At 40.0% G+C, this 15,348-nt stretch overlaps 1 protein-coding gene across 2 annotated transcripts in view; it reads left to right on the forward strand.

Moving 5' to 3' along the window:
• Positions 1 to 15,348, forward strand: part of Esyt2 (extended synaptotagmin 2) — a 103,950-nt gene that overhangs the window by 46,899 nt on the left and 41,703 nt on the right. For both annotated transcript variants that reach the window (XM_050120868.1, XM_050120869.1), the window contains exons 2-6: positions 103 to 144; positions 1,256 to 1,390; positions 4,993 to 5,069; positions 11,392 to 11,464; positions 11,671 to 11,760. In XM_050120868.1, the coding sequence (XP_049976825.1) occupies positions 103 to 144; positions 1,256 to 1,390; positions 4,993 to 5,069; positions 11,392 to 11,464; positions 11,671 to 11,760 (417 nt within the window). The remainder of the gene's footprint in view (positions 1 to 102; positions 145 to 1,255; positions 1,391 to 4,992; positions 5,070 to 11,391; positions 11,465 to 11,670; positions 11,761 to 15,348) is intronic.

Genomic DNA, 15,348 nt, shown 5'->3' on the forward strand with positions numbered 1-15,348 from the left:
ATATAAACATAGGACTGTAAGATTTCTACATAACCTATGGATTTTGTGTGTATGTGTGATTGTCAGGAGTCATTAAGTCATGTGTGTGTTTTTCTCTCTCAGGTTCATTTTCCAGACACTGAAAGAGCAGAGTGGCTAAATAAGGTAAGATTAGCATACTCCAAATATTCATTGGGAATTAGAGGGCTAGAACTATCTTCCCATGTTTGGAAATTTCAGTGTTGGTAGTATTGAAGTTCAGATTGGTGTGCAGGCTTCTGCTCCCATGAGTACTGTTGCAAGTAGTATGTGACTTTCCCTTGGGAAGAACAAGAGCTGTGTCACTGTCCTAAGAAGATTTATGCATGTACTTGTATGGCATTGCCATCTGGCTTTGTGTCTGTGTTTTTAAATAGAGGCTGCTAACATCTGCTTTATAGAAATCACAAGCACACATTCTAGAAATATTATAAAGAGAAAAAAATAACTCCCAAGAAACTAGCCATCTATAATACCTTTTAATGGATATTTTGTTTGAGTAAGCTTTAGGCTGAGTCTCTGTTGCCTGGTATTTTGAGCATCTCTAAGGCAATATAGTGACATTAGTCTAGACAGAAATCACCTATAGCCCAAGTTAATTTGTGGCTATAAAATGCAGGAGTGGTTACTGAGGTCCACACACAGTTTTTTTGTTGGCTTTGGTTTGGTTTTGTTATGGTGTTGAGATCAAACCAAGGGCCTCACCCAAAAGAAGCAAATGAACCACTGAACTACCCTCCCAGCCTGAGAGCTATGAGTTAAGTTTCTGGTTTTGGTTTTGGTATTAGTTTGGTTTTGAGACAGAGTTTCTCGGTGTAGCCCTGGCAGTCCTGGAACTCACTCTGTAGACCAGGATGGCCTCATACTCAGAGATAGTATACTTCTGCCTTCTGAGTGTTGGGAATTAAAGGCTTGTGCCACCACCACCTGGCCATAGCCTACGTCTTCCTACAGTCAGTTGAAGTCATGGGACTTTTAGTGATTACTAGATATGTAGGTATGTTTAAACATAATAGCTAACTAAAAGAACTAATTCTTGTAGTATATTGTCTAATCAGTAGTTTATTGTTGAAATAAATGCTTAGCACTGAGAACACATTTGACAGGACTGCCTCTCCCTTTTGTTCTAGTTTTCAGAGCCAGTTTCTGATAGATGACATGAGTTCCTTAGTGACTCAAATAAATTATGTATCATACGTCATAGCAATTATTTAACGTGAGTTTCTTTTCCTTCTAGACGGTAAAGCACATGTGGCCCTTTATTTGTCAATTTATAGAGAAGCTCTTTCGAGAAACCATAGAACCAGCTGTGCGGGGAGCAAATGCCCACCTTAGTACCTTCAGCTTCACAAAAGTGGACGTGGGTCAGCAGGTCAGTTCCTTCGTTCTTTAGTGCCCTTTCTCAAGCACACAGTGGGACTGCTGTGAAAGCATAGCAACAGTGTGACCACTGTGCAGGCCCTGGGGAGACTGTTCCTGAAGAAGACTGGAAAGTCTGCAAGGCCCTAGGTTCTTCCCAGTGGCAGGTCCTGGCTTTTCCCACTTGTTGCCTCGCTCTCACTGTGCTGCTCTTTATATTTTGTTGTTTTTGTTTTACTTTTTAAATTAATTTTTATTTTTGTTTATGTGTGTATATGTGTACCTGTGTGAGAATATGCCATACATGCATTCATGGAGGCTAGAAGATGGTATCAGAGCCTCTGGAGATGGAGGTACAGGCATTTGTACAGCCGCGTGATGTGGGTGTTGGGAACCAAATTCAAGCCCTCTGGAAGATCAACAAGTGCTCTTATCCCCTGAGTCATTTCTCCAGCCCGGTTTTTGACTTTTTTTTTCTGACAAATAAGGGGTACTAGCTTTAATAAATATCAATCTAAATATTGATAAAGTTGGCGGCACACACCTTTAATTCCAGCACTTAGAAGGCAGAGACAGGTGGATCTCTGTGAGTTCAGAGCCAGCCTGGTCTATAGAGCAAATTCCAGGACAGCCAGCAGTACAGAGACACACATGTAGGTAAAACCTCTATACATAGAAAACAAATATCAATTTGCTTAATAATAATTTTTGCCTCTCCAGATTTCATATGTATTATTTCATTAATATTTGTACAGTTTTATTTATATATTATTTAATAAATATTTTTCTTTTTCTTTTTTTAAAATTTTTATTGCTTTATAAATGATGCCATTCAAAATTTCCACTCTCTCCCCTCCCCCTCGCCCTCCAGTTCTAAGAGAGGGCAGGGTGATGGAGGAGGGTCATCTGTCTATGTGTTTCTTTATTGGTTAATAAAGAAACTGCCTTGGCCCTGATAGGACAGAAAATTAGGTAGGCCGAGTAGTCAGAACAGGATGCTGGGTAGAAGGCAGTGAAGCAGACGCGATGAAGCTCCCTGCCAAGATGGACGTAGGCTAGAATCCTTCCCGGTAAGCCACCACCTCATGGTGCTACACAGATTATTAGAAATGGGTTAAACAAGTTGTGAGAGTTAGCCAAGAAGAGTCTAGATATAATGGGCCAGGCAGTGTTTAAATGAATACAGTTTGTGTGTTGTTATTTCGGGTGTAAAGCTAACCATGCGGGAGCTGGGCGAGACAAAAAGCAGGCCTGCCCACGGCTCCTTCTACAGCAGGATACCGGAAGTCCAAGGCCCTTCCCTCTTCGTCCAGGCCTAGGAAGGTGAGCATCCAAACAGACTAGGTTCCCAAAAAGCCAGTACATGCAGTAGAATCAAAACCCAGTGTCATAATCATTGGCTTCTCAGTCAGCCCCCATTGTCAGCCACATTCAGAGAGTCCAGTTTGATCACATGCTCGTTCAGTCCCAGTCCAGCTAGCTTTGGTGAGCTCCCATTAGATCAGACACACTGTCTCACTGGGTTGACCAACTCCTCATGGTCCTGACTTCCTTGCTCACCTTCTCCCTCCTTCTGCTCTTCAACTGGACCTTGGGGGCTCAGTCTAATGCTCCCATGTAGGTCTCTGTCTCTATCGCCATCCATCGTTGGACGAATGTTCTATGGTAATATTCAAGATATTTATCAGTGTGACTATGGGACAAGGCCACTTCAGCACCCTCTCCTCTACTGCCCAAGGACCTAGCTGGGGACATCCCCATGGATACCTGGGATCCCCTCTAGAGCCAAGTCTCTTGCCAACCCTAAAATGACTCCCTTAATTAAGATATCTTCTTCCCTGCTCCCATATCTGCCCTTCCTCCATCTCCACCCTCCCACTCCCCCAAGCTCTCCCCAATCCTCCCCTTCTCCCTTCTCTCTCCCCCTCTCCCCTTCCCCCCATTCCACCCCTACCTCTCTGCTCCCAACTTTTGCCTGGTGATCTTGTCTGCTTCCAATTTCCAGGAGGATCTATATATGTTTTTGTGTGTGTGTGTGTGTGTGTGTGTGTGTGTGTGTGTTCACCTTATTATTTAACTTCTCTAGGATTGCCAACCATAGGCTCAATGTCCTTTGTTTATGGCTAGAATCCACTTTTCTTTTTTCTTTATTCTTTTTTGTTTTTATTAGCTATATATTTCTCTCCGCTCCCCTCTCTTCCTCCCTCCTCCCTATGAACCCCATGCTCCCATAACAAATATTTTTCTATATAAATCATGAATATGATTTCATCCAGATTTTTAAAATTTTCAGCATTTTCTAAAAATTAGATGAGAAAGCATTTCTTGATGAATATTTATTGTAGAAAATTTTATGATTAAGTAATAAATTCTAACATAATTATTTTGAGAAAATACTGAGGATTTTTACATTTATATATATGACAATTTCATGCGTGTATTATATTTTATGCAGTATATTGTACCATAATCATACCCCCATCACCTTCCCTTATCTTCTTCCCACTACTGTTCATCTCCTTCTTCCCAACTAGTCCCTCCTCCTTTTATGTTTCTCTCCCTCCTCCTCTCCCTACACTCCTCTGTAAGGGGTACGTCTGTATTTTGGCTTTTTGAGACAGTCTTACTATAAAGCACAGGCTGGCCTTTAAATACAAACTGTAGGTCAGGGAGATGTTTCGGTGATTCGGATCTCTTGCTGAGGATCTAAGTTTGATTCCTGTCACCCACAAATTCTCACTTATGACTTCAGCTCAGGAGATTTGACACTTTCTTTTGGCCTCAGCATACACATAAGTAGAAATAAGTCTTAAAGGAAAAGAAATACAGCCAGACAGTGTGGTGCACAGCTTTATCCTAGCACTCAGGAGGTAGAGGCAGGCAGATCTCTGTGAAGTTAAGGCCCGCTTGGTCTACAGAGGGAGTTCAGGACAGGCTCCAAAGCTACACAAAGAAACCCTGTCTCAAACAAAAGAAAATAACAACACAAAAAAGAAATGATTTGTCTTTTGTGATTGCATAGTAAATTATTTGTATCATATATTAGGTATTATTCATTTCTATTTTCTCATTCTATTATTTTTCAGGCTGCCTTGAACTGGCAATGCCATGTTTCAGCTTCTTAAATGTTGTGATTATTGGCCTGCACACTCAACTATATTCTTTTTTTTAATCTACTGAAAAGCCAAATTTTTGTGAAATTTCAAAGTGAAAACTTGTAAAACATAAATTAAAAGTAATGGGAAGTATTAATAAAGATAGAGTAGAAGAAGAGGATCAGATTAAATTGAAAGCGATGAGGCTATTATTACATGTGCTAACAACAGTAATACCTGTGTTTACTGGATACTTACTGCTAATACGCCTTGCAGTGTGCTTCTATTCATTATACCATCTGACTTCACAGTAATCTCACATGGTTGTCATGTTATTTATATCTTACAGATGAGAAAACTGAGGAATACAAGTAAATTGTCAGAGTTAAACAGTGTGCTGTAGACAGAATTACACTTGCAGTCTGATGCTGAACTTGCTCTTATCATATCTGTGCTGTATTGTAAGTTCGTTTGCTTCTAAACCTTTCTGTGTTTTAAATTAAATTATTTATTGTTTCAGCCCCTTAGAGTCAATGGTGTGAAGGTTTATACTGAAAATGTAGACAAAAGACAAATTATTCTGGACCTTCAGATTAGGTAAGTTTTTATTTGTGTTACATTTTGTCATGGCTCTATGTGTAAGGTGGAGGATATAATATGAATTTCTTGTCCGTTTTTCATTGGAATTTGACCAAATTCTTCTAAATGTTAACAGTCTTTGAATTCCTCATAATCTAGATAACTGTCATTCGTTAAATATATTAAATATAATGGGCCTGGAAAGATGTCTCAGTAATTAAGAGCATTTGGTACTCTTCCAGACAGCCTGGGTTTGATTCCCAGCACCCACTTAGCAGCTCACATCTGTAATTCCATTTCAGGGAATCCAGTGCTTTCTCTTGGCCTTCATGGGCACCAGGCACACACCATGGTACACAGACATACATGCAGGCAAAACACCCCATGCACATAAAATAAAAGAAATTTTTAAAAATGTACTGAATAAAATATGCTCTACATGAAACTATAATCTAAAAAATAATCCTTACGAACCTTAATATAAAAAATCCTCTACAAAATACTAGCAAATTGAATCTAGTAGCATAGGTTATATACCATCAAGAAGCAGAATTTATTCCCAGAATGCAAATGTGATTCAGGATATGAAAACCAATCTGTAAAATACACCGCTTGATTTTAAGAAGGAACTGGTGTGGCGAGATGACTTCATAGTTGCCTCAGTTGATACAGAAGATGGGTTTAACGAAATTCAGTATTCTTTCATGATTAAAAAAAAATCAACCTAGATAGTTAGACAATACAATGAAAAAAAGGCATCCAAATTGAATAGCAGCATTTACAAATGATGAGATCTTACAGAAAAAATCCCATAAAAAGTTTTAAAATCAGTTGTGATGGCATACGCATTCAGTCCCAGCCCTGGGAGAAGACTGGCCTACATTCACTCACTGATTGTGAGACTGTCTTAGCTGTGACAAGACACCATGACCAGCAACAGCAACTCTTATAAAGAAAAACATTTCATTGGTGTGGGTGGTATAGAGTCCCGAGGTTTAGTCCATGATCATCCTGACGAGGAACATGGAGGCATGCAGGCAATCATGATGTTGGAGTAGTAGCTAATAATTGTATATCTTGCAGGCAACAGAAAGTAAACCAAGACACTGGGTGGTATCATGATCATAGGAAACCTTAAAACCCACCCCCACAGTGGCACACTTCCTCTAATAGAGCCATGCCTACTCCAACAAAGCCACACTTCCTAATAGTGCTATTCCCTGTGAGAATATGGTGCCAGTTACATTCAAACTACCACAGAGACCCTGTCTCAGCAAATAAAATTTAAAATATAATCCCTTAAAGCTAAAATGAATTTAGCCAGGTAGCAAAATACAGTTAAATTCATTGCATTTCTATACATTACTAATGAAAACAAAATTACTAAATAGAAATGACAATTTTACTTGTAATAGGTTCAATTGACAGCTCCATTGACCAAATGGTTGCTTTTTTTCAGCCCCTAAAACCCACTAAAGAAACAAATGGTGGTTCATTTATAATCCCAGGATCAAGGAAACAGAGACAAGAGGATCTCTTATGCTGTGGCCAGCCACTCTAACCGTACGTCGCCCTGGGCGTCGGTGAAAGATTCTCAAAATAAACAAGGCAAATGGTTATTAGCAGTTGAATCCCCTTTTTTGGGCCTAGACTAAGGATAATTTTTTAATAATTTGTGAGTTTCCAGAGTATATTAATAATTGTATAGACCTTGTATCAGTTGTCTAGATTATACAGTAAATATACAACTGACAGATCTATTGGACAAATCCACAACAATATGATGTTGTGGAGGACCCATTTTGCAGAGCTGCGGGAGCACCTGTTGTTTGGATAAGTCACTGTCAATTCTGTAGAAATCTTCTGAAATTATGACATTTTCCCCTTCTATAATATCCCAGCAGTGTATAAACCTGACCTTTCCTGTAAGGCTGCTGGATAACTCTCCCTACATTATGAAGCCATGGTGTGAAAACATTCATTCAGCCAAACCTTTATTCTCATAGCCAAATCTACATGAAACCAGTCCCCCCACAACTTTATTGACAGGGCTTATTGACGAGAAAGGAGCCCCAAACAGGAGGCATTGAGTAGAGAGAAGTCTGTCTACTATAACAGCAGATGCAGCAAAGTGTAATCTGGCCTGTTGCTCTAACCTGGCAAATTGCTAATATTCTATACTTACCCTTCACCTTCATTTCAATTAATACAAGATCATAGCCAAGGAAATTAACTCTTTATACCCTTACCCCTAGAGATATAGGAAAAAAACCTGAGCCTCTAAAAACAGCCTTAGAGAGAAAAATTCTCACTTGGGCACCCTGCTGGAGTCAAAAGCGAAGCCTCCAAAGAAATTCTTTTTTAACTCACCCAGCTAGGTGCTAAAACAAATCAAGCACCTTGCCTTCCTCCCAAGCCCTCAGGTTACTATGGCTACCAAGGCTGTGTTCCCAGCCACCAGGGAAGAAAGCGGAAATGCTCAGAAAATGCAACAGCACTGCTGCATTTTTCTACAATTAATCATAAATTTCTACACTTACGATATGTAGTTAGTGCACAAAAACTTCTTAGAATTCTGTAGTGATTTAAAGTCCCATTCTTTTCTAGACTATATTCTGCTTTTTTATTTTGTTTTATGAGATGAATAAAATTGTAAACCTCTCATTTTAAGAAAAGGGAAAAACAAGGTTCAGAATTGGTACATTCCTTTCCTAGAACTCCCATGTAGCCCGATGACACATAAAAATAGCTTTTCCTGTTGGCAGTGGCCAATAATCATAAATATGGAGAATAGTGATCTGTCTGGTGTCTTCAAAGTTGCTCCAACTTCTGAGAAGAGCACTCTAAAGATTTATCCCCAAATAATACATTTTTGATAAAAAAAATAGTAAATTTTGACATTCCATGTACTTTTATAGAAACTTGTACTACAAAAATTTAACTTCAGATACTCCAGAAAATAAAATATGCAAAACTCATGCTGGATTTACTGTGGCATAAAGTCCCATTCTTAATCCTCCCGATATTTGCCAGGGAGCTCCACAGCCATGCCCCCTCTGAGACACAAGGCGCCTCCTTGCCAGATCCACGGGTTTTTGTGATTCTATGAAATGCATGTTTGATGCTATTGTTACCGCCTATGGAACTGCTAAATTTGTCTGTGTTTATATAAACTGAAAGCCTTGCGGAGAACAGCCTTTTCTTCTTCACCAAAGAATAAATAAGCAGGAGCAACGTCCTTGAGTCGGTTTGTTCTACCCTCAGATCTTTTCCTTGCCCCAGCCAGTTTTTGTTTGCTATAGACATCCTGCTCTGGACCCTGAGAGCTTTAATGGGTTTAACCCCAAAATATACCTCAATAATTGTCTTTTTAAAAAAAGGAGCGACGAATGTCTTTGATACGGGAAAATCTTCATCTCTAAATTTTTGATGCTTATGCAAATACCATCATCATCAGTGGAATAAAAGAGTTGGCATGGCCAACAGACCTGGGTATGAGCTCTGTGGTCGCCCATCTGTGTGTGAGGTTAGGCTGGGGACAATGATAAACTTCATGGGACAGAAACCTTTTGCTCATTTGTTGTTCTAGCATTAAACAGATTATTTTAGTGGTTCTTTGAATGAAATGCAGCTTTAGCAGCTTGTGTACTCTGCCGTTTTGTATGTTTTGTATGTTCTGGGTAAAGACCTTAGCACATTGGCAGCAGGAGAGAGGGGAAGCTGAAAAGAATCGGGAAATAAAGAGAACATGTGTTAGGCTTTCTGTTGGTTTAAAAGGGAAACTTTGATAGTTTTAAGGCAGGTTACCAGTAAATTTAGCAACAAGTAGAGAATAGTCCTCGGTGTGAGGAATCTGTATATAATATATATTAGAAGGATTTTGCTCAAGTGATTAGACCAGTGGTTCTCAACCTCTGGTTTGCTGCCAGTGGAAATCGTGTCCGATGGACTTAGGAACTGAGAGATACTGCTAAGTAGCAACATTACAGTTATGAAGTAGGAACAAAAATAATTGTATGGTTGGAGGTCACCACAAAATGTGGATCTGTGTTGTCACAGCATTAGGAAGGTTGAGACTACGGGCTAAGACCCGTCCTGATTTGATTCATCATATTCCCCAGGTTTATGATACCATACTTCTTATTTTATTTGTTTGTTTGGTTAGTTTTTTGAGACAGGGCTACACTGTGTTATGTAGCCTTGGCTCTCCTGGATCCCACTCTGTAGACCAGACTGACCTAGAACTCACAGAGATCCTCTTGCTTCTGCCCCCTGAGTGCTGGGATAAAAGGTATGCTCCACCAACACCCAGCTGATACCAACTACATTTTTAAGAACCAAGGATACAGGTTGTCTTGGACAGTTTTATGTCAACTTGATACAGGCTAGGGTAATGTGTAAGGAGAGAACCGCAATTGAGAAACCACGGCCATAAGATCAGGCTGTAGGCAACCTGTAGGTAATTTTCTTAATTAGTCTGGGAGGGCCCAGCCCATTATGGGTGGGACCATTCCTGGACTGGTGATTCTGGGTTCTACAAGAAAACATTATAAGCAAGCCTACTGGTAAGCAGCACCGCTCCATGGCCTCTGCATTGGCTCCTGCCCCCAGGTTCTTGCCCTCAATTCCTTGAATGAACTGTTAAATAAAATTGTGAGTGAACTAAATCCTTTCCTCCCCAACTTGCTTTTGGTCATGGTGTTTCATCATAACAATAATATCCCCAGCTAAGACAGATCAAATCCCACACCATCCCATGTGGAATGTATTGAATATTTCATGTTTATGTTGGCAATAAATGCCTGCTTTGCACTGTCATTGTATAGAACCATTTGTTTTATATGTTTGAAAATAATCACTGAGAAAAGTGAAATGTTAACAAGCTGTTTCTAACCTCTAACGTCATAAAGCCCTTTTAGCATCTGAGTGAGGATTTTTGTGACCAAGAAGAAAGCTGGTGAGATCTACTGCGGGCAAAATAAAGTCTAAATGAAGACATTGTTATACAAACAGGGAACCCTGATTGCTCTTTGGGCTGACGGAGGGGAACTTGATTGGGGGAGGGGGAAGGAAATGGGAGGCGGCGGTGGGGAAGAGACAGAAATCTTTAATAAATAAATTAATTAATTAAAAAAATCACAACCAATAAAAATGCAAAAAAAAAAACTTCCATCAAAGGAGTGCTCTACCGGCCCCACCCTGCATGTGGGCAGTTTCAGGAGAGCTGGCCCTGGTGGAGTGGGGGCTGGAGAGCTGGTCCTGTCCCTAGCCTGGGCAGGGCGGGAGAACTGGCAGGCTGACCAAGACAGCTGCCACCCAGGCCCACATCCAGGGCTTTGAACTGGCCCACCTACAATCTGTGTGCTGCTGGAGCTCCTGAAGGGGTCAGTCCTTAGGAACCAAAGTTGCAGGATCTCCATAACTCTGAACAACAGCAGGCTATCTGAGAGGAGTCCCAGCGAGGATCCGATATTGATAGTGTAGCAGAAGCCAGAGGCTTTGAAGCAGACCGATGCACTCATTGCAATGAATGTTACAAGTAAAGCTGTTTGGACAGAAGGATATATGGTGTGACACACCCTGACATACCACAGCTTCAACATTTTTTATCTTCTATTGGGAGGAGGTTTCAAGGGTGGAGCGCAGATATGGAAGGACTGGGAAATGAATGGGGTTGGGGTGCATGGTGTGAAATTCACAAAGAATCAATACAAAAATTATGGGGGAGGGAGAGGAGTACTCCAGAGATTGCACATTGTTATTTATGTTTTCCTTTGAAACTGGATGTTTGCATGCTTTTAAAATTTTTGTTTTCTGAGATAGGATTTGAGCTGTCATTCTACTTATACCTTTGAGTGCTAAGAATCCAACATATATTTATACCTGATTTATGTAAGGCTGGATATTAAAAGCCACAGCCTTTTGCATACTAGACAATCAGTCTACCAACTGAAGCATATCCTTATCTACCTTGTTTTGTGTGGTTTTTTTTGAGACAGGGTCTTACACAGTAGTCCTCCAGCTTCAGCCTTCCATGTGTTGGATATCTAAATTTAATTAAAATTTTTATGTGTAGCAAAAGCAAGAGCATATGGACAGTATTCCTCTCAGGTGATATAGCAGTGTTGAAACCTAACAGCAGTATATCCATTCAGCCTGGAGTGGCGGAGGAGTCTTGTAGTATAGGCTACATCTTTCAGTCAGTTTTGCCTGCAGAATGAATATGGTTACTTTACCCATTCTGTTTGGTTATGTGCTTTGCAATGCCTAATCTTAATAGATAGCAAAGAGGATAATTAATGTCACTCACTGTGTGTAATGAAAGATTTTTCTGTGCTAGTTTTGTAGGGAATTGTGAGATTGATTTGGAGATTAAACGATACTTCTGTAGAGCTGGTGTGAAAAGTATTCAGGTAAGTTTTTCAAATTTTCATTTTTAGAGTTTTTAAGGATATATTCAGAAAAAAAAGCTATGGAGTTTTTATTAAGTACAAAGTTTTTGAAGTAAGTTTGTATTTGTGCTTATAGCTGAATAAAGTGTTAAGCCATGTGCTAAAGAGTCACCAAGTGGCCTTGATGAATTATGTTTCCTGACTTGTGATTTCCTATGTGAGTTCAGATTCATGGGACCATGCGGGTGATCCTGGAGCCCCTGATTGGAGACATGCCTCTAGTTGGAGCTTTGTCCATCTTCTTCCTTAGGAAACCAGTAAGTAGTTACCTCATGATGTCATGTTTCTCTCCCTCTCTTGGCAGTAACGTGCATATACAGAAGGATAAAGTGAAAGAACAAGATTCTGTCCTTAACTCTTCCCTGAGTGTTTCACTTCTTTGTGCCTTAAGTAAGGGTGTGATCTTTATAGTCTTCCCTGAAGATAGAAATATTTGTGGAGTTGAGGAAAGAAATTTTTAACTAAATAAGTTGAAGCTACCTTTGACCTGTCACTAAGGATGATTATATAGCATTTGCTTATTTAATCCTCCTACTTGTAAAGCTAGATACTGTTTCCTTTTACTGACCTGGAACTGAACTTAAGAGGTCTCTCTGTATGAGTCACCCCGAGATTAAGTACTGGAGCTCTGACATAGACCCCAGTTAGTCCGAACAGACTTCTCTCTCTGATTCCCTTGCTGAGATATGTGCTTCTTCTTTCAAATGTGTTTTCTTCTTTTTTTGGGGGTGGGGTGGGGAGAGTTGTATTTGATGAACTAGAGGTCCAGCTTTGTATGTTCTGCTTATAAATGGAATTCTGATTGGTCTTGTAGTCCTTGCCTAAGGATGATGCTGTCACTTCATATTTTTAGATTGTATTTCTTTTGTTATTATTGTAAGTGCTCTAAAACAAGAAGGAAGCTATTTCTTACTCTTACCAGACAGGCTTCTTTCTCCTTACCCAAGCTCCTGCAGCCTATTGTTAGTGCTGTCTTCAGTGCCTTTTTTTTTTTCTTTAAATGCTAGGAATTGAACCCAGAGCTCTGTGTGTGCTAAGTTAGCATTCGGCCTGCATTTGAAGCCCAAACCCCCATCCTAACCACATTTCTCACTGCTGCTACTGGCACCAGCTACAGAGATGGAATGTCTACTGAGGGAAAATAGTAACCGTGCCTTTTACTTTTTAATTCTTCTCCTTTTCTCTGGCTATCTTAAGCCGCTTTACTTAATTTATTTCCAGAAGATTTCTGTCTGTCTTCCAAGACAAGTTACCTTGTAGTATTGAAAGTTGTATGAAAGTAAGCCAGACCCAAAAAGAGGAACATGGGATGTTCTCACTCATATTTGGTTTCTAGCCATAAATAAAGGACATTGAGCCTATAATTCGGGTTCTTAGAGAAGCTAAATAAGAAGGAGAACCCAAAGAAAATCATATAGGCATCCTCCTGAATATTAAACTTCATCAGGCGATGAAAGGAGACAGAGACAGAGACCCACATTGGAGCACCGGACTGAAATCTCAAGGTCCAAATCAGGAGCAGAAGGAGAGAGAGCACAAGCAAGGAACTCAGGGCCGCGAGGGGTGCACCCATACACTGAGACAAGGGGGATGCTCTATCGGGAACTCACTAAGGCCAGCTGGCCTGGGTCTGAAAAAGCCTGGGTCAAAACTGGTCTCGCTGAACATAGCAGACAAGGAGGACTACTGAGACCTCAAGAACAATGGCAACGGGTTTTTGATTCTACTGGACCTATTGGTTTCTTGGGAGCCTAGGCATGTTCAAATTTTCCCGCATGTTCAAAATTTATCTTTAAACAGATCCAGTTTGCTTAATCTTTATATAAAATACTATTGCACGTTAAAAAAAAAAAAGAAAGTTGTATGGCAGGAGCAGTTAGTGCTACAGTGAAGGGCACATGTGTCTCCACAGTTCAGGGAGGCTCAGTGAGCTGCCTCCTAAGAGGGACACTACCTATGATCCTTGGCAAGTCTTCTGGGAAGGTACTACTAACATCATGCACAATTTAAGATGGAAGGATCATTGTGTATAATTTGGCTGAAAAGACTTAATGAAAATTATTACTTGATTTTGAAAACATAGATTTAGCTAGATCAAATTAAGTGTAACATGGACACTGCTTCTTCTGCATGAAAATGCATCTGTTGCCTCCAGCACTGTTGTTCTCACTTTCTGATTTTTAATATGTTTAAGTAGGCCATTTGCATTAAAATTCAAAAAGCTATCAAGGAATCTGTTCATTTTTATTTTATTGAATTTTTGAGAAATAAGTTCGCAGATTTAAAATACATCTTTTTTTTCTCCTACCAGTTTTTTTTAAAGCCAGTTTATATAAGAACTGATTTCATTTATGGCTATTTTAAAAGTTATTTAATAAACTGCTAAAAAGTTTAATATTTCAGTCTTTGGAAATATTCTTAATATAAAGATCCTCTCCCCTGGAGTAACAAAACCAAGGTCTGTGTCTTCCTCACAGCGTAGCAGTGCTTTCTCATGGTTTGTTTCTTCCACCAATGAAGTCACTTTTTAAAAAAGCTTACAGTATTAACTCCCAGAGGACATTTGAATGCCTAGAACAGAAGGAAGAAATATCAGAATCGCCCTTTTCCATATATGGTGAATAAAACCACTGAACATGTTTTAGAGGGAAGGGAATTTTTTTAGTTACTTTCAACTGGAAAATATGAGAACTTACTACTGTTAGCTTCCAAATAATTCTTCCTGAGCCTGGTAAAAAATATAACCAAAAGGGCTTTTTTGTTTTACTTTTTTTTAACTGCCTAAATGATTCAGAGTCTAGTGCCAAAGATTTATATAAAATACTTACATGTTTTTCTGCTTGCTGATTGTTTAATTTGTCTTGATAATGTGGTTCTTATTGTGGAGGGAACAGTCCATGTGGAATAGTGGTGGGATGCTGTGGGGACAGGGAACAGTGCAGTATGGGTGCCAGTTGGTGTCTTTGCCTGGTCTCCTGTCTTCTTGCTGTGACAGCAGCCCATTCCATTTCTCTATCCCAGTTCCCTGTCTGTAACATGAGTGACACTAAAGTCTAGGCCACGATATCCATGCTGTTAAAAACATATTACAGTGCTGGCACACAGTAAAAAGTGAATATAGGCCTAGCATGTTAGTGAAGTTGTGACACTATGGAGATGCTAGAGTAAGGAGAAATGTGGATAAGTGTTCTGATGACCAGTAGGGATGAAGCTCAGTGCTACAGTTCCTTGCCTACCATGTGCCAGGCCATAGATTTGAATCTCTAGGAGCGAAAAAGTAAAAAAGTTCTGATAACCAAAGGGAGGGCTAGGAAGATGGCTTAGTAGGGCTTGCTGTGTACTTCACTGAGGTAAGGACCTGATCCCAGATGCCCAGAACCAGTGTTAAAAACCCAGGGCTGGGAGTTGGGGGGCACTGACAGGAATTTTTCCAGAGCTTACTGGCCAGCTGGTCTAGAAAGTTGGTAACGTGTGTGTTAGTTAGAGACCTTGTCTTACCAAGTGGAGAGCAATATAGGAATGCACATAATGTTGACGTCTTTCCTACACACATAGGCACATGTGCTCATGCATCCATAAAAGTGCATCCCAAATAATAATTTAGAAAAACCAGAGGACTTGTTTCTGTTATTGGACGTGTACAGGGCACTCAATCACACATGGTAGTTTTTGGATATGTTGAAAGCATACATTCTGTACGGTTTGTGCCAATGCAAAAAAATACAGCTTTTTTTTTTTTATTGAGAATAGGAAAAAAAGAAGTTTCCGCCTCCTCCCAGCCTCCCATTTCCTTCCCCCTCCCCCCACTCTTCTCCCCCTCCCCCCACTCCTCTCCCCCTCCCTCT

This window comes from Alexandromys fortis, unplaced genomic scaffold (genome assembly GCF_014885135.2).
Source record: "Alexandromys fortis isolate MF-2015 unplaced genomic scaffold, M_Fortis_MF-2015_v1.1 scaffold_182, whole genome shotgun sequence".
NCBI classification, from domain to species: domain Eukaryota; kingdom Metazoa; phylum Chordata; class Mammalia; order Rodentia; family Cricetidae; genus Alexandromys; species Alexandromys fortis.